Genomic DNA, 25,767 nt, shown 5'->3' on the forward strand with positions numbered 1-25,767 from the left:
CAATAAGCCCCAAGAAGTCTGTTTGTAGTGCAGTTTTACCGTTTACTGATCTTTGTTATTCTTCTTTTATTTCCCTACAGCGGCTAATAAACCAGAAGTCTTGCACATTCACAGAAAATGGCTTACTTCCACTTTAAAAAATAAGGTGTATAAAATGGCACAAATAGGTACAGTGTAAATATAACTTGACAAAGCTGTAAATATGTGTTTTACAAGAAAATACTTCTTACTTCATAAAATTACAGTTGAACCACTGTATGTATATTTTTCCCAGTATATGTATATTGTCAGTCAATTTTATTGAATGAAAATCTTGACTGTAATGCCACATGCTTTACATATTCCTCATAGTCCCATCTTGTAACCATTCCCAAGAAGTAAAGGTCTTTATTGTATTTAGGTCAGCATGGCTAGTTGCAGATTTCAACACGTCTACTCGTAGAAGTACTGAGAGGGGCTTCATATAATCAGTAAGCTTTTAAGATGGTGAAACTTTGCCACAATGACCTGTTAGCAACACAGCTGCAGCAGCGGGATCGTCCCCTGCCGCGTCTCTGGCCTCACTGCAGATCAGGTCTGAGGAGATCATGGACGCTTCAAGTCCCAGGACCGAAACTTCATCAATGGACCCTAGTTCCAAGCTTTTTTGCTGTAGATCTGTGAGGCGTCGCATCCCTCTGGTATACAGACAGGAGCTCTACCACATCCTGCGCATGACTGGACCTCTGGTATGAACTCAGCTTTTTTTTTTTTTTCTCACTTACACTCATGTATGCATATGACTGTAAAATGTATTCATATTGGAAACTTTGGAAGTTGTGTATCAATTTCATTTCAAGTGGCAAAGAATTAATCTGTAAAGCAGAACAGTAAAGAACTGTCATTATTTCCTCTATATACTTCTCATCCACTGAGACTTCTCAGGTTGTCATTCCAGGTTGCATCGCGCATTCTGAATTATCTCCTGCCATTTGTCATAACAATGTTTTGCGGTCGCCTGGGAAACAGTGTGCTGGCTGGTTATGGAATGGCCTCAGCTGTGAGTTTATGTTTCGCTCTGCTTATTGTTTCTCTGGAGTGTTACATACCATTTGCTTTGTGGTAAAACAGAAACACTGGTGTATGAAATGCAAATGTTGGCACAGTATTGTAAAAAGTTCAGCCATCAGGGCTTTGATGTATCATAAGCCTTCGGTTTTGAAGCTGGTGTACTGAAGCATGGCTGAGAAGTAGTTGATGCTTGTTATTCTGATTTATCAGACGATAAACATAACAACTGCAGCTACAGGTGGAGGTCTTGCACTGGCGGCTGACACCCTTATCTCTCAGGTATGAAAATATGTATGGATATGCAGTGGGGGCCAACAAGCTGAGACCACACTAGAGAGCTGGGATTCAGAATGTATTAAGTTAAACCTAAATTGAATTAGGAAAAAGCTAAATAAAGCATTGGACCCTGCTGGATCTCCTGCAATTAAACATGCAATACATAACGTTCTACTGAAATTGTGAATTTCTGACTTTTGGCCTCATGTTCTTGTCAGACCTTCGGTGGGAGGAATCTGCACCGTGTTGGCATCATCTTGCAGAGGAGTGTCTTGATCCTCCTGCTCTTTTGTTTGCCCTGTTGGGGTCTGCTCATCAACACCCAGCCCATCCTCCTTCTGCTGGGTCAAGATCCAGAGGTGGCCAGGTGATTCACTAAAAAATTATTATTTTTTTTAATTAAAGGATTAGTTCACTTCTTAGTTAAAATTTCCTGATAATTTACTCACTCCAGTGTCATCCACAATGTTCATGTCTTTCTTTCTTCAGTCGAAAACAAATTAAGGTTTTTGAGGAAAGACTTCAATGGGGATCAACAGGTTGAAGGTCCAAATTGCAGTTTCAATGCAGCTTCAAAGGGCTCTACATGATCCCAGCTGAGGAATAAGGGTACTATAGTTAAACAATTGGTCACTTTCTAAAAAAGCAAAAAAAAAAAAAAAAAAAAAAAAAAACATACTTTATAACCAAAAATGCTCATCTTGCACTAGCTACGACTTCACGCATTATGAAATCTTGTTGGAAAAGTCATGCATGGTTAGTTCTTTGTCTGTGTACTTCGGTTCAAAAAGGTAGTGTAGGGCGAAAACATTTTTTTGACAGATTGTTTCACTAGGCAAGACCCTTATTCCTTGGCTGGAATCGTGTATAACCCTTTGAAGCTGCATTGAACATTCATCCAGTTGATCTCATTTAAAGTCCACTGTATGGAAAAAATTCTGGAACGTTTTCAAAACCTTTAATTTCTCTTCGACTGAAGAAAGAAATACATGAACATCTTGGATGACTTAGGGTCTGCTTGTTTTAAAGGAATCATTTACCCAAAAATGAACTGATCATTTACTCACCCTCAGGCCATTCGAAATGCAGATGAGTCTGTTTCTTAATCAGAACAGATTTGGAGAAATGTAGCATTGCATTACTTGTTCACCAATGGAGCTCCAAACAGCTGATAAAAACATCACACGTAATCCTCAAGAGCCCAGTCTATCAATGAATGTCTTTTGAAGTGAAAAGCTGTGTGTTTGTAAGAAACAAATCCATCATTAAGGCATTTTAACTTCAAACCTTTACTTCTGGCCAAAATACCATTCCATAATCCATAAAAATGCTGTTTACAAACACACAGCTTTTACTTTAGTCCTTAATTGATGGACTGGAGTCATGTGGATTACCTCTGGATTATTGTGATATTTTTTATCAGCTGTCTGAACTATATTTTCAGCAAATTTTCATTTTTGGGTGGTAGTGTTACAAGATGCATTAAGGTTTATGCTAAAGAGATGGTTATGTTTTACTGGATAACAAAAACTATTATATGGTGTGGTGGCTAAAAGTCAGGGCTGACCATTAGAAAGTTGCAGGTTCAAACTCTCCAAGTGAGCGAGTGATGAGCTATAAGTCTAATGCTAAAAGGTATGTGCTGAATGTCTCCTTCTTTATGGTTTACAATGAATAAATCATTTTGACTAGATAGAACCAAAAAAAGAGCAATATATATTAATGTTAGTATAAAGTTGATCCCCAAGGTTTTGAGCAAACAAGATAGTGTCTGAGAACGACAGTCCTCCCTACCTCTAGCAAACATATTTTGCAACTTCCTTCCCTAAAATAAATAAATGTTGACGATGTTGTTAAATGAGGCATTTTAATGTCCACAGACACACGTTCTAATACTCAATTTAGATGCAGGCCAAGATGGAAATGACACTGCGAAGCAGATTTATTCTGCTGTATGAAAACTCACAGCGCTGTTTTTGCCTTGTCCTCTCTATCACAGTTATAAATGTGCTTCTTTTCAGGATAGCTCAACTCTATGTGGTTTGTTACCTGCCAGCAGTTCCAGTGAGTCATAAAAAATAGCATCATTTTCCTCTTGCCAGCACAGTCGCATAATTTACATGATATAGCTTGAAATATGATGCATATACACAAACCCCATCTTCAACCAGCAGTGTTTCTCATTCTCTCTCTTTTCACACAGGCAATGTTTCTGCATCAGCTGCAAGTAGCCTATCTCCAGAACCAGGTATGCAATCTCTTTTTGGCAGATAAGTGCAGATAAGCACCTTAGCTGAGGTCTTCAAAAGCATTGTTGCATACAGGATCTTAAAACCTGCAGAGCTGTATCACAGTCGACCTCCAACTGTTACAGTTTGATCTTTTTTTGGCAGAGATGATCTCGCTGTATGATAGTGTGACTTGTAAATGTGGCTTCATATGTGTCTCTCAATGTAATGTCACAGCAGTAACATTAGGATGGTTTAACAGCGGTTGTTTTTGGGCCTGTAGGGAGTGATTCTGCCTCAGATGTATGCAGCCATTGCAGCCAACATTGCAAATGTGGTGACAAACTACGTCCTTCTGAACTGGTTGGACCTTGGGTTATAGTAAGTCTGAGGGGCTGTTATCCTTGTCACTCATTTACACAGAATCTTGCTGTATTAGTTATTTATGCAACAGTTCCGGTTCTTAAAATAGATTGATAGAACTTTAATTACTCACCCTCATGTCGTTCCAAAGCTGTATGACCTTTGTTCATCTTCGGAACACAAATTAAATTACAGTATTTTTGATGAAATCCAAAAGCTTTCTGACCCTACATAGACAGCAAAGCAACTAACAAGTTCAAGACTCAGAAAGGTGACTTGGAACCTGAAAGCACTGCGCCATGTTTGCAAGCAGTGGAAGGTACACGCATACGTCATGGTACTCTTATGAACTTGTGTCGAAGACTGACATGAAAAAAAATAAATTGTTTATTAAAGTAATTATTAATATTCTCATAGCTTCATAACATTATGGTTGAACCACTGATATCACATGGGTTACCTTACTTATGCTTCACAATGCCATAGAAGAACCTTTTTTGTTTCCATAGAGAACCTTTAACATCTGAAGAACTTTCTTTATGGCGAAAGAAGGAAGAGATGGTTCTTTAAAGAACCTTTGACTGAATGGTTCTTTGTCAAACCAAAAATGGTTCTTCTATGGCACTTTTATTTTTAAGAGTGTATGCCAGTCAAAAATATCTTAATTTGTGTTCCGAAGATGAATGAAGGTCTTATGGGTTTAGAATGACATAAGGGTGAGTAATTAATGACAGGATTTTCATTTTTGGGTAAACTATCCCGTTAAACTGTTCATTCAAACACAGATTTATGTAGCAAAAACACATCAAAAACTATTAGTATATCCAAAAACACTGATTCAGGATTCATACGCGAGACTAGGGGCTATGTAACTACCATATAAGTTTCAAAATAGTCAATCCACAGTAAACTGCACACAGCCTGCTAAAAGTAGCTGTTCCTTTTCACGAGCCGCTGTGACTTCCGTAAAATTGTGACGTCCGATCTACTCAGTCACCGCCTTCAGTCACCACCCCGAGCACCAACCACCGCCCCACCCTTCTTTTGCCAAACCCCGACAACATCGCGTCCATTCCATTGCTAAGCAACAACAACACGGAAAACAAGTCGAGAAAACGCTGTTCAGTCAATAGATGTTGAAACTACATCATTGCTACAGCATTGCAATATATATTTGCAGTATAAGTGCCAAAATCCATCTCAATATATTTTTACAGCTCCTTTTTTAGGAGCTCTGTAAAGAACAGGTCGATTTTGGCACGTCTAATTAATATTCATGAACCTCTCTTCTGATTGGCCTGTTGTTTTCTGAGTGACGCACAGCCAGGCCAACCACAAGTAACTATGGTCATGTATGCTGTAGCCGAGCCCAGAGCCATAGAGAGCCAAGCCTGCTGATACTCAACAGGATATTTCAGAATGATCATTAGTGTTTTTTTCTTTTTCAAACACCAAATGCAGTAAGCTACATAACTGTTGCTTTAGTAAAGCCCCTTTCACAATGCGCGCTGATTCTGGAAAATTATGGGAAGGAGCGCTGTGTGAACAAAAGCCAGAACCAAATGCCATAAAGGCAGTGTTTTAGTGATGATGCACGTTACCCTGCGACTCTTCACGATGGAAAAAATACGTGCAAAGTGGAACGAAGCAGCGATCAGGGAGCTCCTCACTATCAGCACTGAAGCAGAGATTGTTCAGGTTAGTTTAAGTTTAGTGAAATGTCACGTCTTTACGGGTTGTTTGTAAAGCACGCACAGATTCCGGAAAACAACTGTGAATGAACCAAATTAAACAATTCCGTAACACATCATGTGACAGGTTATCCCTGTATTTTCCGGAATGGCTGTGTGAAAGAGGCTGAAGCTGACGTGCCAGTGGCGACCACTGAGTGGTCTCTTATATTAACGTTGTTCGGAAGCCTGTGCAATGATGTAGTTTCAACATCTATTGACTGAACAGAGTTTTCTCGACTTGTTTTCGCGTTGTTGTTGCTTAGCAATGGAATGGACGCGATGTTGTCGGGGTTTGGCAAAAGAAGGGTGGGGCGGTGGTTGGTGCTCGGGGTGGTGACTGAAGGCGGTGACTGAGTAGATCGGACGTCACAATTTTACGGAAGTCACAGCGGCTCGTGAAAAGGAACAGCTACTTTAAGCAGGCTGTGTGCAGTTTACTGTGGATTGACTGTTTTGAAACTTATATGATAGTTACATAGCCCCTAGACCTCAGTTAACATGAAAAAGCCAGGAAATTTCGATTTTGACAAAATGGGACCTTTAATTATGGGCCAGATTTACTAAACTGGGCAAATTAGCATTAGAGCACAATTCCATAAAAGCGCGGATGAGACACAGCCAGATCATTTCCATGACCAGCGCAATCACCGAAAATGCACCGAAATGAGTCGCTGTGAACATAGCTGTTTCTGACAAGGTAAAAATGTGTTGTTTTACACGATCATTGAGGAATTTTAACCAAAATATGTTGCAGACATTTCTTGAAGACCCTAAAGAATCATACCAACTTCTCGTGTCTAGATTTACAGTTGTGTATTTTTCATTTCTTTTGTGTTTCAGTGGATCTGCTGCTGCCAATACCATATCCCAGCTCTATATTTGTCTTTTCCTCTATTTATATATTCGTCGGAAGAAGCTCCATGTTGAAACATGGGGAGGTGAGCTAACTAGCTAGTTAAACTTGCCTATAAACCACATAAATGTACTATAGTGTTTAACAAACATCTGTAATGTCTTTTTCTGCTCACCACAGGCTGGTCATGTGACTCACTGCAGGAGTGGGATGGATATATGAAACTGGCCATCCCCAGTACAATGATGTTTTGCTTTGAGTGGTGGATTTATGAGGTTGGAGGCTTCTTAGCAGGTGCTCGCTAAGGACTAAAGTCAAAAACAAGCATTCGTGTTAATACACATAAACCGCTGACTGTAAAATGTAATTGAATTATGCATTTTATTAGGCCTAGTCATGAAGAATGGCCTCCAATGAAAATGTCTGTTTGGATGTATTGCGTAATGTGGTCTAAGGTTTTTAATTTTAGCCTCAGATGATTTTTCATGCATGATTGCTTCAGGAAAATACTTGTGTAACCCAGAAAGAGACCACATGAATGTAGCATTATAATACTGTCAAATGCATTCCCTTATGTCCGTCTCTTTCAGGAATACTAGGGGAGCTGGATCTGGCAGCTCAACATGCAGTCATAATGCTGGCTTTTATAAACTACATGGTAATTGAAACCCTAATATTTATCCAATTATAAGTTCCTGAAGGAATATAACAGTTGCTTCCCTTTTTTGCATCCCTTGTCAAACTGTGATTTACTTGATACATTACCAAACAAAGTATATGAATTTTATTACAGAACTCATAAATTATGAGCTATTAGGTTTACATATGTACTGCCATTCAAAAGATTTTCAAATAAATTGATGCTTATATTTAGCACAAAAAAGTGACAGTAAAGACGTGTTACAAAAGATTTCTCTACATTAACAGTACCTTTAAACAGTAATGTATTTTCCTGACATGTTTTACCTGGATGCCAGTTTCCATTAGGGATTCAAGGTGCGGCGTGTGTACGTGTGGGAAATGCACTCGGAGCTGGAGATACGGCCGGAGCCATTCGCACCAGCAAGGTGTCCCTCACCTGCACAGGTTTACAAACATTCATATTCCTTTGAGGCTCATTCATCTTTCATTGTCTGCTGATGTCTGACATGTCCTTTTTCTTTTCCTTTATCACCTGGATGCAGCTGCCTTGGCAGTTTTGCAAGGTCTTGTGCTTGTATCGACAAAAACTGTGATTGGTTTCTTATTTACTTCAGATGGGTAAGTATTTGTTTTGCAAATCAGACTTGCAGTAAAGACATTCTTTAAACAGTTCTATACTGCTGATTGTGTCTTATTTGTAGGCATATTGTGGCACTCGTTTCCAAACTCTTGAACGTCTATTGTGTGCTTCAGTTCTTTGATGGTCTTGTTGTGAGTACCTTACATTGCTATTACTTTTTTCAGAAGAAACGACAAGTGATATATTTTTTGGGATGGTTTTCCAAAGTGTACTGTTTTATTTATTTTTTTCTTAAAGGGATAGTTCACCCAAAATTCTGTCATTAATTACTCAGCCTTATGTCGTTCCAAACCCGTAAGACCTTTATTCATCTTCGGAACACAAATTAAGATATTTTTGATGAAGTCCAAGAGCTTTCTGAAGGGTTCCTACAAGGTGCTTAAAATGCTTGAAGTACTTGAATTTAACTTTTTGAAATGTAAGGCCTAGAAAACCCTTGATAATAGCAACATTTCTGAAGAGGTACTTACAAATGTTCTTAATTTTTTTAAATGCAATGTATTTATAAAATAAGTGTTTACACACATATCTTTTCATGCAAAATTCACGCAATTTCAAAAAACCTCATACTTTTTTCAAGCTTATTTTAGTTAGCAACAACTAAGTGCTGAATGCTGCATGCACGCCCACAGCATTGTCAAGGTCATTCTCTTCGCCAAGGGAGTTCCAAATGCTTATACAGGACAGAAATGCCCTCTACCCTTAAAAGAACACACTTTGGAAGTGGAGTAGGGCAATGGGATGCTCACTTCTGTTTGAAATTCACCCTATTAGTATATTTTTATCTATTTATCTTTTTTTGAATTTGAAAGACAAGAGTGAGATCTCTGATTGAAGTCCTTGAAAATCAAAAAAGTAGTGCTTGAAAAGTCCTTTACAGAGGTAGTAAGGAATGACATTGTTAATAAGTTCATGTGACATTAGTGGTTCAACCGTAATGATATGAAGCTACGAGAATAGTTGTGTGCAAAGAAAACAAAAAGAACTTCAACAATTTCTTCTCTTTCATGTCAGTCTTCGACGCACGTTCTTAACAATATGATCATTACAGTGTTTAGCTCAAGTTAAAGACAAGAACACATTAAACTGATAAAATGTATTGCTTGAATGCACAGTCAGTGTCTGTGAATGCATAAATATAAATGTCTAAATGTATTCTTTTATTCTCTCCTCAAGTGTGTCTGCATGGGTATTTTGTTGGGTTCAGGGCAACAGAAGATTGCAGCTGTGGCTAATTTCTTTGGGTATTACTGCATTGGACTTCCACTTGGCACCTCTCTCATGTTTGCTGCGAAATTAGACGTTGTTGGTTTGTTTTCCTTCATTTTTTCATACTGTGATCTTATTAGCAATTCTAATAAATTGTCACTCATTGTACTTGTTGATATTCTGTGACCTTGTCATCTTCTATGGTCACCATGTTAGCATCTGGTTTCTAAATCATAATTTCATTGGGTTGAAGCACGTAGAGAACATCAGTGGACGCAGTACAGGTCCCTGCAGAATTGCATTAATGCATCTCGAACACCCAGAACAGCATTCATTATAACATTTCTGTAATGAGATAACAGCTGTCCTGCAGCAATGTCCTCTTTTGCTTTCACAGGCTTTTGGCTCGGACTTCTCATTTGTGTATGCGTGCAGTCCAGCTTTTTCATTGCAGTCATTTTTAAGCTCAACTGGGAGAGACTGACCAAAGAGGTATATTTGCAGTATTTCAGGTTTGCTTCCTATTCCTATGCATAACATGATTTAAGGACGTTTAGTAAACGTTACTTGCAAGTTACAGTCCATTGTAGTTCCTTATAATATGAAGTGAAACAGTGAGGAAAAAATGTAGGATAAGACTTGATTATGTCCATCAGGGTTGGATCAGATTATGAAAAGTGGCTTTTACATACAGTACCAAAATAGAAAAGACTGATGTGCTATGTGTATTGATTCTTAAAGTCATAGTATTTCAAGAATAAAGTTGAAAATACGAGAATAAAGTCAAAGTATTACGAGAATAAAGTCTAAATATTTTGGGAATAAAGTAAAAATGAAGAGAATAAACTCAGCAAACAATAAAGTCGAAATATTTCATAAATAAAGTCAAAATTATGAGAATAAAGTCAAAGTTTTTTAGAGTCAAAATTACCAGTATTTTTATTTGTAGCGATTACAATAATAAATTATAATATTTTGTCTGGTGCATTACAACTAATGAATGTTAGATGTTAAATATTACTTGCGATCATTGACTGACATATACCATGAATAAAATAGCTTGTAAGTAGTCACTTATATACCTTAGAAAAGACAACAATATAATTTATGTTAATGAGTTGGAAGCCACTTCAACCTTTAGAACTTTTTATTGTTGTTTTTAATTAAATACTGACAGTATGAGGAATAAAAGATTGGATGTCACGGATGTTTTTGCGGAGTAGGCGGTGGAATTTTCACAAAGAAAACAGTATAACTAAATGAAATGAAAGTCTCGTTGTAATCAAAAAGACGACTGATTCACATGAATACAGCATCTGTCATCTGTCCCACCACAGTGAAGAGCGTGAAAAACAGACTATTGCAAGACACGTTGTTTTTATTTCGCTATTAAACTGACAGATTTTGAAAGCTAAGACTTTGTTTTATATTAAAAGTACCAAAAGCACAAAGTTTGTTGCTATTATTGGGTGGCTGGCGCTCTACAAATATGCCTGATGAATGCAACTGAAAATGTTAAATATTATTTCCAAGCATACTGTCCCTGCGAGTATAACACATGGTATGATTTCTGCTAATAATCCCACATATATTCAAATAAATTCCGGTGGCCTGGCAACTGCTTCACGACGCTCCCAATACGGGCCATTTGCATGCCCAGGCAAATACATTTTTGCTTCAAAACGTGTTTTCTCGGAACATTCCAACTTTATTCTCATAACATTTTGATTTTATTCTTGTAATTTGGACTTTATTCTCAAAACATTTTGTTTTTATTTTAGTAACTTCAACTTTATTCTTGTAATTTCAACTTTATTCTCGAAACATTTAGACTTTATTGTCAAACATTTTAACTTTATTCTCAAAACATTTCAACTTTATTCTCGTAATTTTGACTTTATTCTCGAAACATTTAGATTTATTGTCAAACATTTTAACTTTATTCTCATAATTTCGACTTTATTCTCGTAATTTTGACTTTATTCTCGAAACATTTAGATTTATTGTCAAACATTTTAACTTTATTCTCATAATTTCGACTTTATTCTCGTAATTTCGACTTTATTCTCGAAACATTTAGACTTTATTGTCAAACATTTTAACTTTATTCTCAAAACATTTCAACTTTATTCTCGTAATTTTGACTTTATTCTCGAAACATTTAGATTTATTGTCAAACATTTTAACTTTATTCTCATAATTTCGACTTTATTCTCGTAATTTCGACTTTATTCTCAAAACATTTCAACTTTTCTCAAAATATTTTGACTTTGTTCTCGTAATTTCAACTTTATTCTCGAAACTTTTCAACTTTTCTAAAAAACATTTCTAATTTATTCTCGTAACATTTCGACTTTATTCTCAAAACATTTTGACTTTATTCTTGTAACATTTCAACTTTATTCTCAAAATTTAGACTGTATTCTCGAAATATTTCAACTTTATTCTCATAATTTTGACTTTATTTTCGAAACATTTCGACTTTATTCTCATAATTTCGACTTTATTCTCGAAACATTTCAACTTTATTCTCGTAACATTTCAAATTTATTCTCGATTAATTTCGACTTTATTCTCAAAACATTTCAACTTTATTCTCCACACATTTCGATTTTATTCTTGTAATTTCAACTTTATTCTCGAAAAATTACAACTTTATTCTCAAAATATTTTGATTTTATTCTTATAATTTTAACTTTATTCTCAAAACATTTTGTTTTTATTTTAGTAACTTCAACTTTATTCTTGTAATTTCAACTTTATTCTCAAAACATTTAGACTTTATTGTCAAACATTTTAACTTTATTCTCTAAACATTTCAACTTTATTCTTGTAATTTTGACTTTATTCTCAAAACATTTAGATTTATTGTCAAACATTTTAACTTTATTCTCATAATTTCGACTTTATTCTCATAATTTCGACTTTATTCTCAAAACATTTCAACTTTTCTCAAAATATTTTGACTTTGTTCTCGTAATTTCAACTTTATTCTCGAAACTTTTCAACTTTATTCTCAAAACATTCCTACTTTATTCTCAAACTTTTCAACTTTTCTAAAAAACATTTCTAATTTATTCTCGTAACATTTCGACTTGATTCTCAAAACATTTCGACTTTATTCTTGTAACATTTCAACTTTATTCTCAAAATTTAGACTGTATTCTCAAAATATTTCAACTATATTCTCATAATTTTGACTTTATTTTCGAAACATTTCGACTTTATTCTAATAATTTCGACTTTATTCTCGAAACATTTCAACTTTATTCTCGTAACATTTCAGATTTATTCTCGATTAATTTCGACTTTATTCTCGAAAAATTTCAACTTTATTTTAAAATATTTTGACTTTATTATTGTAACTTCAACTTTAATCTCATAATTTTAGTTTTTTGTTTGTTTCTTTGTTTGTTTCTTTGTTTTTTACATTTTTTAACGTGGCACCAAAACATCATTGTACAGTCGTGGCCAAAAGTTTTGAGATTTACATAAATATTGGAAATTGGAAAAGTTGCTGCTTAAGTTTTTATAATAGCAATTTGCATATAGTCCAGAATGTTATGAAGAGTGAACAGATGAATTGCATAGTCCTTCTTTGCCATGAAAATTAACTTAATCATCCAAAAAAACTTTCCACTGCATTTCATTGCTGTCAGTCAAGGACCTGCTGAGATCATTTCAGTAATCGTCTTGTTAACTCAGGTGAGAATGTTGACGAGCACAAGGCTGGAGATCATTATGTCAGGCTGATTGGGTTAGAATGGCAGACTTGACATGTTAAAAGGAGGGTGATGCTTGAAATCATTGTTCTTCCATTGTTAACCATGGTGACCTGCAAAGAAACACGTGCAGCCATCATTGCGTTGCATAAAAATGGCTTCACAGGCAAGGATATTGTGGCTACTAAGATTGCACCTAAATCAACAATTTATAGGATCATCAAGAACTTCAAGGAAAGAGGTTCAATTCTTGTTAAGAAGGCTTCAGGGTGTCCAAGAAAGTCTAGCAAGCGCCAGGATATAAAGAGGATTCAGCTGCGGGATCGGAGTGCCACCAGTGCAGAGCTTGCTCAGGAATGGCAGCAGGCAGGTGTGAGTGCATCTGCACGCACAGTGAGGCCAAGACTTTTGGAAGATGGCCTGGTGTCAAGAAGGGCAGCAAAGAAGCCACTTTTCTCCAAAAAAAACATCAGGGACAGATTGATCTTCTGCAAAAAGTATGGCGAATGGACTGCTGAGGACTGGGCAAAGTCATATTCTCCGATGAAGCCTCTTTCCAATTGTTTGGGGCATCTGGAAAAAGGCTTGTCCGGAGAAGAAAAGGAGAGCACTACCATCAGTCCTGTGTCATGCCAACAGTAAAGCATCCTGAGACCATTCATGTGAGGGGTTGCTTCTCATCCAAGGGAGTGGGCTCACTCACAATTTTGCCCAAAAACACAGCCATGAATAAAGAATGGTATCAAAACACCCTCCAACAGCAACTTCTTCCAACAATCCAACAACAGTTTGGTGAAGAACAATGCATTTTCCAGCACGATGGAGCACCGTGCCATAAAGCAAAAGTGATAACTAAGTGGCTCGGGGACCAAAACGTTAAAATTTTGGGTCCATGGCCTGGAAACTCCCCAGATCTTAATCCCATTGAGAACTTGTGGTCAATCCCCAAGAGGCGGGTGGACAAACAAAAACCCACTAATTCTGACAAACTCCAAGAAGTGATTATGAAAGAATGGGTTGCTATCAGTCAGGATTTGGCCCAGAAGTTGATTGAGAGCATGCCCAGTCGAATTGCAGAGATCTAAAAGCAGTTTAGCAGCAAACTTTGTGAAAACTAATATTTGTGTCATTCTCAAAACTTTTGGCCACGACTGTAGATTCTTGAGTAAAGCCAATAAAACACAATATTTGCTTGCAATTACAGTTATTTTCTTCCAGAAATGCAAGTGTAATTTCAACTAAAATCTCCAAGCTTTTAATTAATTTCTCTTCTCATCCATTACATGACATGATGTATGGTACTTCCATAACATTTCAGGCAGTGGAAAGAGCTGGAATGCGTAACATCTCTGCAGGGTCAACTCCAGATAGTCTGCCGGGGAGACAAAGAGAGGTACGTCTTTCAACTTTTACTGTATCTTAACACAAAGCATCTCTGAAAACTGAGCATGATGTCTTGTCTGCTCTCAGAATGGAGATCAGTACATGAACGTGAATGGTCAGGACGAGGAGCGAGTGGTGGAGGAAAATCCCGCAGTTCTGCTCTCTAGCACTCAGCTGATTCTCAGGAGGGGTCTGACCACCCTTGCTGCTCTTTTCATCCTAGCAGTAGGAATAGCTGTCCATCTCACTGTACCTCTTCCTCTACATATCAGAGCAAATACTACCTTGGACTCAAACTTCACTACACCTTTGCCTCTCTTCCTCCATTCAACTTCAGTCTTAATCTGAAAACCAGAAGCTAGAACTGTAGCTGTTCATACATATCCACCTTTTTCCTGAGTAACCGATAAATGATGACATGAAGTATGGGTGCTCTCGCATTCCGGTCTCTTTAGAAATCCATGTTAAAATGGGGTAAAAATAGTTTAGAGAAATAGAGAGCACTGAGGTCGGGCATCCGGAGAGCAAGCAAGTGTCATCGAACATCGAACATGCAAAAGAGAAGATCTGCACACGTCTAAAAACTTATTTTAAATGCAAAATTAATTTTCGTCTGCTCAAAATTATTTCTGCTTTGCGAGACAAACATTTTCTTCACAAAACTCAATTGACGTGCGTGCAAAAGGTACCTTTGCACGCTCAAAATATGATTTTTCATGCTCAGAATTGTGGCAGAGATCTAATCCCATACGCTTCATTCCATTTAGCCACTACTTAAATTATCACCGTTGGGTGACTGCAAAAAAAAAAAAAATCAGTCATTGCGAGTGTTTAAGAACATTTCCATATGTTTTAACGTTACATTATCAGTTCGAAACATACGTTAATTTGACTAGAAACACCAGAGACCGGAAATGTTAAAGCATCGTTTCAGTCAGGCGAGACTTCGCATTCAGGTCAGAAAATAGGTGGATGTTCCAGGTATTTTATGTTTAGCTATTTTCTATAAAGCTGTTTTCCAAAACACATTAATAATTGCTGAAGCGTTATATACATCTGCAGATGACATTTTATTACCATTATGTTTTATTCCCAGCTGGCAGCAGCGATTACTCATGTGTTGGACTCTTATGTTTGACTGAAATAGTTCGGGAACAACATGAATTGCATAATCTATTACATCTTTACCTTTTCCCCAGGGATTCCTGTGGCAGAAAGTCATTTTTACGGTCACCTTGAATGAAACAGTCCCATCTGCTGACCATGTTCTGCAGTAATAAGAAAGGAAAATGCCACAATCCTTGGGAAATCATGGATTTGTACCCTTTTCCTATTTTAGGATACATTAAGCCTTAGGATTTCTTATTATTAAAAGAAACAAAATAGAAAGGACTTTTACATGTATTTTTAAACATCTCAATATTAGATTGCATAACGCACAACAAATACAATTGCAGTTTTAAATCGTGAGCAGTCTCTGGATCATATTTTATATAATCAGGTGATGAAAATTATAAACAGATTTTCCTCTATTCATTCATCCTTAGCGCACATCCAACACAGCTAAAGAAATAAAAAGAGTCAAGTTGGTGTATGCACAATATTTATTTGGCAAATGGTAGAAAAAATAGTATTTTGTATGTATTTTATGTTTTTTAAAGAATTCTCTTCTGCTCACCGAGCCTGCATTTATTTGATTCAAAATACAGCAAAAGCAGTAATATTGTGAAATATTTTTACTATTTAAAATAACTGTTTTTGAATATATTTGAAAATGTAATTTATTCCTGTGATCAAAGCTAAATTTCCAGCATCATTACTCCAGTCTTCATTGTCAGAAATCATTCGAATATGCTAATTTGCTGTTTAACAAACATTATTATTAATATTATTATTTTTTATTCAGTTTTCAAAACAGTTGAGTATATTTACGGGATTCTTTAATGAATAAAAAGAAAATAAATGACAGAAATTAATACTTTTGTTTAGCAAGGATGCTTTAAATTAATCAAAAGTGGTGATAAAGACATTTATAATGTTACAAAAGATTTCTATTTCAGATAAATGCTGTTCTTCTGAACTTTCTATTCATCAAAGAAACCTGAAAAACTCAGCTGTTTTCAACATAATAATAATAATAATAATAATAATAATTGTTTTTTTAGCAGAAAATCAGAATATTAGAATGATTTCAGAAGTATTGTGTGACTGGAGTAATGATACTAAAAATTCAGCGTTGAAATCACAGGAATAAATTACATTTTAAAATATATTCAAATAGAAAACAGTTATTTTAAATTTAAAAAAATATTCAAAATTATACCGTTTTTCCTGTACTTTAAATCAAATAAATGCAGTCTTGGTGAGCAGAAGAGACTTCTTTATAAAACATTAAAAATCCTACTGTTTAAAAACTTTTGACTGGTATGTACATATATAATTAGTTAGTCATCACACATTTGCAATATTAAAATTCATGAGTCCAGCTTTGTAGCAACTCAGAGCAGCTGTTACAACATATTTTTCTTTTTCCTTCTTCTTTTTCTTGAAGTCTTGCCAGATCTTTTAGCTTTGTGAACTTCACATTGGTTCAAAGGTTGGTGTGAGGCACTCAGGAGGAAGAGAAGGCTTGTTAATATTTGCTTCTCTCCTTAAAAAAGTAATCCTTTTAATAAAAACACATTGACTGTATATGATGATCCAACACATTGTGAGTCTGATGTACATTAGTTTAGATATTAGTCACTCGTGAGGCATGAAAATATTTCCAGGAACCTGATTGATTATTCACAGAATTGTTTGTAAATGTTTGTGACCGTGAGATGTACTATATGAAGAAACAAACCAAAATAGATCTGCAATTACAGTGACATTACCGGCAAAAGACAATCGAAAGTAAGTTGTAATCCTAAACAAATGTTGGCTTTTGAAAGGTTAAAGTCATATTTGTTGCTCTAGCTTGAAAATGGAAAGAGCAGCTGGATGAATCATTTCATATGGGTTAATGGAGGGGGACGGGAAATGGAGGAAAAGAGAGATAACATGTAAATTTGCAAGCATAAGGCAAAAATATTTGTGATATGTTATCTGAAGGTCATGTGGACTATCAAAAACTAGATGAAGTATTAGCATATAAATATATAAACTTTTTATACACTGTATACAATTGTTTAATGTTTTTAAAAATGTTTCTTATGCTCACCAATGTTGCATTTATATGATCAATAATACAGTAAAATCAGTAATATTGTAAATAATTATTACAGATTAAAATAACTGTTTTCTCTTTTACTATATTTTAAAATATAATTTATTCCTGTGATGGCAAAACTGGATTTTCAGCAGCCATTACTTCAGTCTTTAGTGTCTAATGATCCCTCAGAAATCATTCTAATATGCTGATTTGTTGTTTAATAAAGATTTCTTATTATGATCAGTGTTGAAAACAAGTTTATTATTGCTTAATTTTGCTCAGTGTACACGGCTTAATATTTTAATCAGCCATGATATATATTTTTTCAAAATTCTTTGATGAAAACAGCATTTGTTTGAAAAATAAATATACATTGCTGCTCAAAAGTTTGAGATCAGTAAGATTTTTAATGCTTTTTAAAGGAGACTTTTCTGTTCATCAAGGCTATTTTATTAAAAATACAAAAAAGTAATATTGCGAAATATTATTGATGTTTAAAATAGCGGTTTTCTATTTTATTAAACTGTAAAATAGATTTTTTTTTTCCTGTGATGCAAAGCTGATTTTTCAGCATCATTACTCCAGTCTTCAGCGTCACATGATCTTCAGAAATCATTCTAATATGCTGATTTATTATCAATGTTGAAAACAGTTATGCTGATTAATTATTTTGAAACCTGTGATATTTTTTTTTTAGGATTCTTTTATGAATAAAACATTAAAAAGAACAGCATTTATTTTAAAATCGAAATCTTTTGTAACAATATACACTGCCTTTCAAAGTTTGGGATCAGATTTTTCTTTCTTTCTTTCTTTCTTTGAAAGAAATTAAAACTTTTATTAACCAAGGATGTGTTAAATTGATAAAAAAAAGGGATAGTAAAGACTCACATTGTTACAAAATATTTTGAATAACTGTTCTTTTTAACGTTTTATTCATCAAAGAATCCTGAAAAAAGTATCACAGGATCCCAAAAAATATTAAGCAGCACAACTGTTTCCAATATTGATAATAAAAGTGATAAATCAGTATATTAGTTATTTTGAATTGCAATTATACTTTATAATATTACTTTTTTTTCCTGTATTTTTGATCAAATAAATGGAACTTTGATGAGCATAAGCATAAAAAAATTAAAAATCGTATTGATCCCAAACTTTTGAGCGGCAGCCTATATATATATATATATATATATATATATATATATATATACACACACATATATATAATCTAGTAAATTTCTTTAAAAACGTTTATTTTTGTAATGATTTTATAGTATTTTAGTACTTTTTACTTGAGGTACTTTAGAGGTACTTTAAAATAAAATAAAATAAAATATAAATAAATAAGGGAAATATTTCAATGTTTGATGCCCAAAAATGTTTGACGTTTCTCCAAGCTGTGTGTAAGTTAAGTAACAATTAAGCTTAAGTTAAGCTTTTTTCAGCAACTTAGTTGAGCTAGAGCTAAGGTTGGCTATAGGTTACATAGAGCTGGAGGTATTCTTGTTAAACAGTTACTGTAAGACATTAAACTATAAATATTCAACTCAGTACTGGCTATATTGAATATAATCCTTGTGCTTATTGTTTTATTGTAGGTACAGTTGTTAATCAACTTGTAATTGGATTTTAAAAATAACTGATTGATCTTGTGGAACAATCTATCGTCACACAATGCAACGCTTTCCAAGACCGCAAACATCCTCCTCCCATCCTGTGGATTAAATCAAAGCTTCTCATTGTCTTCACCTCAGTTAATCGGTAAGCCTTCAAAGGTGCTGAACGCAGACCTGAAGCATGAAGAGCTGTAGAAGGGCCCCTTACAGTGTGTGAAGCAAAACCAGGCCTCTTGCAGTGTCTTCGAGGATCACACCTGAGAAGATCATGGACGTCTCGAGTCCCAGAACTGATGCCCTGTCAATGGAGCCCAGCGCCAAGCTGTTTTGCTGTGGTTTCGTGAGGCGTTGCATCCCTCTGGTGTATAGAGAAGAGCTATACCACATCCTGCGCATGACTGGACCCCTGGTGAGGAGTCTGACACATACACATCATGATAATATGCTATGCTTGTTCTGTATGAGTAGTAGAGAGCTGGCAGTGAAATGCAGCTGCTTACACAGAAATGATCCATTACTGAATAGACCGTGATCTGTTTTGGGTAGAGTTTGTGTTATGTCATGCATGTCCATTTGAATGTAAACTAAACTAGTTGGTTCTTGATCGTTAAATGCATTCAATAATAACGTATGATATGCCTTGCGTCCTGTATAAAAAATATGCCTGTCATAAATAGCTTGAAAAATCGCATTTATGCGAAATTAGATCAGTTAAAGAAATTGGTTGCAAGCAAAAATTCTCTCATGAATCTTCACAGAGGTGCTTTGTTGTTTTTTATCCATGTGACTGTGTACTTTCACAGCCGTAATCCATGTGAGTCCAGGACTTTCATCCTCATTTTGTGCTAAATATTTCTTTGTTTGTATTCTTAGCTTGTGTGCCGGTTCCTGAATTTCCTCCTTTTCTTTGTGGTGACAATGTTCTGTGGCCGCCTGGGGAACACTGTGCTAGCGGGCTACGCCATGGCCTCAGCTGTAAGTGTGTTTGATTCAAAACTTTTCCTGGCTGATATGTGTTGTGGAGCACATTATTAAGATGTGCAGTATAGTTCTAGAGCATTAAGCAAGATGTGTTTGATTTGTTTTTCAGACTATAAATGTAACAGCTGCAGCGACGGGGTTGGGACTTGCTTTGGCATGCGACACTTTGGTATCACAGGTGTGTTTTATATACAAATATAGCATTCCAACTGCCTAAAAAAATAATAAACCAAAAGCCTAAAATGAAAAAAGAATTAAATAATGAATCACATAATCTTTGACATAACGAAAATGAGGCTGTGAGGGACTGAAGTACAATACTGTATGTTTAATGGATTCTACTGATAAAATGTCTTTTCGAAAATTCTTTCAGTAGACAAAAACTGCATACAACTGTTATCTTTCAGTTTTATACAGTGCTTGCCATTAGTTTATCCTTCACGGCCTTTTTTATTTTAAAATACTTCAAAGGCATTACAATGCAAATGATTCTCAATTGGTAAATGCAAGCATATTGTCTTGCATCAGATATAAATTAAATGCCGTGTATAAAATATGCCAAGAAATTGACATTGAAAATCACATTAACAGGTTTTATGTTTTATTTCCATTATATATCATTTAAAGTAATTGGTAAAAACAAAATTCTGTCATGATATTTATAGTCATGAGACATTTTTAGGTTGATTCCACCCAAACCATTAACGAGAAGAACTACAGTTGACATTTTTATTGTAGAGAACAACCTTTTATGAAAACAGTACAAAAAAGGAATCAGTAAACTATTGGAAAAAGTTTTTAATACACATTTGAGTGTTTCTGAGAACGTGAAGTTCAACCACCAAAAGTCAGATTTGGTGCAGAATGCTTTATTCTTTAAAACCACTAATAAACACTGCTTGGAAGCGCTTAGAAGCTTCTGTCACCTCTCTGCAATCTTGGTTCATTCCTTACTTGAAAAATCTTTAAGATCATTGATAATCTTTGGTTTTCACATTTCACATTTCATCAAATTCAGCCAAATATTTTCAATAAGAATTAAATCTAAAGCCTGAACAGACCTTTCAAAAACATTTTACGACCAAATCCTGAACCAACCTTAAGTAGATTTGGATGTTAACTTTGGGATGATTGTGCTGCAGGAAAGTCCATTGATCATCAGCTTCAGTCTTTGCATCAAAGGCATCACAATTCTTGCCAAAATGGCCTAATACTTCAAAGAATTCATGATGTCCTTCATACAGTCCTGATTTCCACTTCTTGGAACAGTAAAACACCCCCATAACAGGACTCGCCCACCTCCATGTTTAACCATGGAGATTATGTTTTTCTGCTTCTTCTGCTTATAAACTTTGCCTTTTTTTGCACCAGACATAATACTAATCAATAGGTCCAAAAAGTTGGTCACATCACTCCATAAAACATTCTTCCAGAACTCCATAGGCCTATCCAAATGAATTTTAGCATGTTGAAGTCAGCCTTTTTGTTCTTCTTGGTCAAGAGTGGTATTCGGCAAGATGCCTCAAAATGAAGGACATACTTGTCTATTGTTCTTCTTATACACTCATAAAACGTACTCGGTTACTTTCGTAACCTCGGTTCCCTGAGATACGGGAACGAGTACTGCGTCTGTAAAGACGCTTATGGGAAAAGCTCCTTTTCTCCTGAGACTGAAGCATTTCAATAACGCAGTGTAACTGCACGGCCATTGGTTCGTGCAGTGTTAAAGAAACGAACCAATGGCTCGGCAGCGGAGATGCACAAACCTATGGCGATGATTCGCGCCCGATCGCGCCAAAAGGGGCGGAGCATCTGGCTATATAAGCGAGCATTTCGCCATAGGGAACTCAGGTACTTCGACTGAAGCGACGACTGAGTCGTGCAGCTACCTAGCACGGCCAGCAACGCAGTACTCGTTCCCGTATCTCAGGGAACCGAGGTTACGAAAGTAACCGAGTACGTTCCCTTTCGATACTTTCACTCGTACTGCGTCTGTAAAGACGCTTATGGGGAACCAGTACAATCCCGCCGTTGCTAAGGTAGAGGAACGACTAACATGACCCTAGCACTAAAGGGCTAATAAGGGCCAATTTGTTCGATCAGATAGCCTGATAAACATCCGTTCCAAGGAATAAGTACACTTGGAGCTCCACAGAGGCCAAGACGCACTATATATAACATACTGGTAAAAACATACCACTATGTGGAAAGGACCCGAGTCTGTAAGACTGGAACGTCCAAGTTATAGAATCTAGCAAATGTGGACGGTGAGGCCCAGCCTGCCGCCGCACAAATCTCTGCAATGGAAACCCCACTAGACCACGCCCAAGACGAGGCGATGCCCCTCGTCGAATGGGCCCTTACTCCCATGGGACATTGTAGGCCCAAAGAGGAGTAAGCCAGCGTGATGGCTTCCACAATCCATTTGGATAATCTCTGTTTTGTGACCGAACATCCCCTGGTGCGGCCACCAAAACATACAAACAGCTGTTCTGACTGCCTAAAAGGGGCAGAACGCTCTATATAACATCTCAGAGCCCTGACAGGGCAGAGAGGGTTAAATCCCTGGTCTTGCTCCGTAGGAGGAAGAGCCAAAAGGGAAATAATCTGGTCTCTAAAGGGTGTAGAGAGACTTTTGGGAACATACCCATGCCTTGGCTTCAGGATGACCTTAGAGTCATTTGGCCCGAATTCCAAGCAAACGGGGCTCACAGAGAGCGCCTGTAAATCACCCATGCGTTTGACTGATGCTAATGCCAATAGCAGGGCAGTCTTCAACGTCAGGGGGCGAAGGCCTATGGACTGAAGCGGTTCGAAGGGAGGGCCCTTCAGGGCCCTCAACACTGTGGGTAAGTCCCAAGACGGAACCGTGATGGGGCGAGGGGGATTAATCCGCCTTGACCCCTTTAAGAAACGAACGACCAAGTCGTTTCTTCCCACAGATTGACCGTTTACAAGGTCATGGAATACCGCTATAGCTGCAACATAGACCTTGAGCGTAGAAGGGGATCTCCCCTTATCCAACAGCTCTTGCAAGAAGGACAATATCACAGATATGTCACATAAAATTGGGTCCGTACCGCGGGTGGAACACCAGGCGGAAAAGACAGACCACTTGAGATCGTAGAGCCGCCTCGTAGAGGGTGCTCTAGCTTGTGAAATAGTACTCAAAACCGACTCAGGGAGACTTAAAGGCTCCCGTCTAGAGCCCAAACGTGCAGCGCCCACAATTCCGGTTGGGGGTGCCATATCGTTCTGTTCGCCTGTGTTAAGAGATCTCGTCTCAGTGGCACGGCCCATGGTGCTCTTGAGAGCAGCCTGGGAAGATCTGGAAACCAATGCTGGTTCTGCCAGAATGGAGCCACTAACAGGACTTTGAGTTTCTGTTCCCGCACTCGCCTGATGACTTGTGGCAGCAGAGCGATAGGAGGGAATGCGTATAACAGGAGATTGGGCCATTCTTGGGTCAATGCGTCCTGTTCCTTCGAAAAATAAATTGGGCAGTGATGATTGTCTTTTGAGGCGAAAAGATCTACTCGCGCCCTGCCAAAGACAGCCCATATTTGCTGAACCGTGTGAGGGTGAAGCGTCCATTCGTCTGAGGAGACGTTGCTCCGAGACAACATGTCTGCTCCCTGGTTCAGTTTGCCTGGCACATGCGTCGCTCTTAGAGAGCGGAAGTGCAGCTGAGCCCATTTCAGGAGACGTTCTACCATCGTAAATAGACGTCTCGACGAGAGGCCCCCTTGGTGATTTATGAAGGACACCACTGTCATACTGTCCGAACGGACTAAGACATGGTGACCTTTCAGCGCAGGTAGAAGGGTGTGAAGGCCTAAACATACTGCTAGCATTTCCAAGCAGTTGATGTGAAGGCGACTCTCCGCTTTCGACCATAGGCCGAAAGCAGGCTGGCCGTCGCACAGCGCCCCCCAACCTAAGTTGGAGGCGTCTGTCGAGACCGCTTTCCTTCTGACCACCAAGTCCAGGGGAACGCCCTGTTCCATCCATTGAGCGCACCTCCAAGGAGCCAGGGCTGCTATACAGGCCCGATCTACCTTGATGCGCTGGCGTCCCAAACGCCACGCTTGAGGAGGAACCTTTGGTTTCAACCAGAACTGCAGGGGGCGCATTTGAAGCAGACCCAACTGAAGTACTGGAGATGCTGAGGCCATAAGGCCGAGCATCTTCTGAAAAACCTTGAGTGGGCGAAGGGCTCCTATTTTGAAGGAAGCCGCGAGCCTGCGAATGGCTTGGGCTCTCTGCGGCGCAACTGCTGCCTTCATTTGACGTGAGTCGAAAACTGCTCCCAGGAACGCAATGCGTTGGCTGGGAGACAGCACGCTCTTGGCAAAATTGACCTTGAGTCCTAGGCACTCTAAGTGGCTGAGGATTAAGGCTCTGTGGTGTGTTAGCTCGCTCTCTGACTGGGCTAGGATGAGCCAGTCGTCCAGATAGTTCAGGACGCGGATTCCCATCTGTCTCAGAGGGGAAAGTGCTGCGTCCATGCACTTTGTAAACGTGCGAGGGGCTAACGACAGTCCGAACGGAAGGACTGTATATTGATATGCCACTCCCTCGAAGGCGAATCTCAAGAATTGCCTGTGATGGGGGGCGATCTGAATGTGGAAGTATGCATCCTTCAGATCCAGTGAACAAAACCAGTCCCCTTTGCGTATCTGCGAGAGGATCTGTTTTAGTGTAAGCATTCTGAACGGCCGTCTCATGAGGGCGCGATTCAGCTGTCTGAGGTCGAGGATGGGGCGTAGACCGCCATCCTTCTTTGGAACGAGGAAGTAACGGCTGTAAAAACCTGACTCGCTCTGTGTTGGGGGGACCGTTTCCACGGCGCCCTTGGCCAACAGATTCTTTACCTCTAATCGCAAGACGTCTGCGTCTTTGCTGCGAACTGAGGTGGTGATCACACCATGAAAGCGAGGAGGTCTTCGAGCGAACTGGAGTACATAGCCTCGTTCTATTATACCCAAAACCCATTTTGACACTCCGGGGATGGCTTGCCATGCCGCGGATCGTGTCGCTAGGGGCTGCAATGGTTCGCACAGCTGTATGCTGTCTGAAAGCATTGGAAGAGGAAATTTGCTCTTTTCTTGAAAATGTTTGTTTTTTATTTTTCCCGCTATCACAGCGGTTTGCTGTAAGGGCGCTGATATAAAGGGCCCGTGAGTTACAGCTACATTTTTCACAAACATGAGTTCCCTTACACCCGGAACAGAACGGAGTGTAGAAGGGCTTAAAAGAGGCACTTTGGGGGCTGGTCCGGCTGCTGCGAGACTTGGCCCCTCCCTCTTCCTGCTGTTGAGATCAGGAAGACGCTGGCGGCGCCTGGTCCAGCACCACTCTTGGCCGAGGTCCCTGACGCTTAGGGAAGGGAAAGCGCTTGGCTGGGCGTGACCGAGGACGGAGCTCCGTCTGAGGCGCTGGTTGCGCAGCTGGGGGCGTGGCTTTCGCAGGCTGCTGAGTCGGCGCCGGCTTGGGGCGACTAGGAGCCGTTGCAGAGCTCGAGCGTTTGGGCAGGAAATGTCGCATGGCTTGGGACGATTTCTGCGCCGCGGTGAAGCGCTCCGCGAAACCCTCGACAGCTGGGCCGAACAGGCCGGTCGGCGAGATGGGGGAGTCAAGGAAGGCGACCTTATCCGCGTCCTTGATCTCCGTCAAGTTAAGCCACAAGTGGCGCTCCAGCACCACTAAACTGGCCATCGATCGCCCGATTGCCTGAGCCGTCATCTTCGTGGCGCGTAACGCCAAATCCGTAGCGCTACGTATCTCTCTGAGCGGGGAATCGTCCAGGTTCAACTCGTCCAGACCGCGGAGGAGCTTTGCTTGGTACACCTGGAGTACCGCCATAGAGTGAAGC

General features: G+C 38.4%; 2 protein-coding genes across 2 annotated transcripts in view; both read left to right on the forward strand.

Annotated features, from left to right (window-relative positions):
- The first annotated feature begins 587 nt into the window (after positions 1 to 587).
- The window catches only part of slc47a4 (solute carrier family 47 member 4), a 29,125-nt gene continuing 3,945 nt past the window's right edge, over positions 588 to 25,767 (forward strand). The window contains exons 1-13 of the mRNA XM_073817738.1: positions 588 to 728; positions 938 to 1,039; positions 1,261 to 1,329; positions 1,545 to 1,693; positions 3,348 to 3,390; positions 3,530 to 3,574; positions 3,838 to 3,935; positions 6,491 to 6,588; positions 6,684 to 6,797; positions 7,094 to 7,161; positions 7,481 to 7,589; positions 7,688 to 7,763; positions 7,847 to 7,916. Of these exons, the coding sequence (XP_073673839.1) occupies positions 588 to 728; positions 938 to 1,039; positions 1,261 to 1,329; positions 1,545 to 1,693; positions 3,348 to 3,390; positions 3,530 to 3,574; positions 3,838 to 3,935; positions 6,491 to 6,588; positions 6,684 to 6,797; positions 7,094 to 7,161; positions 7,481 to 7,589; positions 7,688 to 7,763; positions 7,847 to 7,916 (1,182 nt within the window). The remainder of the gene's footprint in view (positions 729 to 937; positions 1,040 to 1,260; positions 1,330 to 1,544; positions 1,694 to 3,347; positions 3,391 to 3,529; positions 3,575 to 3,837; positions 3,936 to 6,490; positions 6,589 to 6,683; positions 6,798 to 7,093; positions 7,162 to 7,480; positions 7,590 to 7,687; positions 7,764 to 7,846; positions 7,917 to 25,767) is intronic.
- Positions 14,471 to 20,616, forward strand: LOC141285200 (multidrug and toxin extrusion protein 1-like). Its single transcript, XM_073818244.1, has 4 exons — positions 14,471 to 19,320; positions 19,785 to 19,886; positions 20,002 to 20,070; positions 20,575 to 20,616. The coding sequence occupies exons 1-4, from the start codon at positions 19,180 to 19,182 to the stop codon at positions 20,614 to 20,616; spliced, it is 354 nt and encodes a 117-aa protein (XP_073674345.1). The 5' UTR covers positions 14,471 to 19,179.

Source organism: Garra rufa, chromosome 14 (assembly GCF_049309525.1).
Source record: "Garra rufa chromosome 14, GarRuf1.0, whole genome shotgun sequence".
Taxonomy (NCBI): domain Eukaryota; kingdom Metazoa; phylum Chordata; class Actinopteri; order Cypriniformes; family Cyprinidae; genus Garra; species Garra rufa.

Bases quoted from the DNA above. Each gene is read 5' to 3' on its own strand.
- LOC141285200 (XM_073818244.1), top strand. From the start codon at position 19,180: ATGGACGTCTCGAGTCCCAGAACTGATGCCCTGTCAATGGAGCCCAGC. The intron at 19,321-19,784 runs GTGAGGAGTCTG...TTGTATTCTTAG, and splicing joins TGCGCATGACTGGACCCCTG to CTTGTGTGCCGGTTCCTGAA. The intron at 19,887-20,001 runs GTAAGTGTGTTT...TTTGTTTTTCAG, and splicing joins GCTACGCCATGGCCTCAGCT to ACTATAAATGTAACAGCTGC.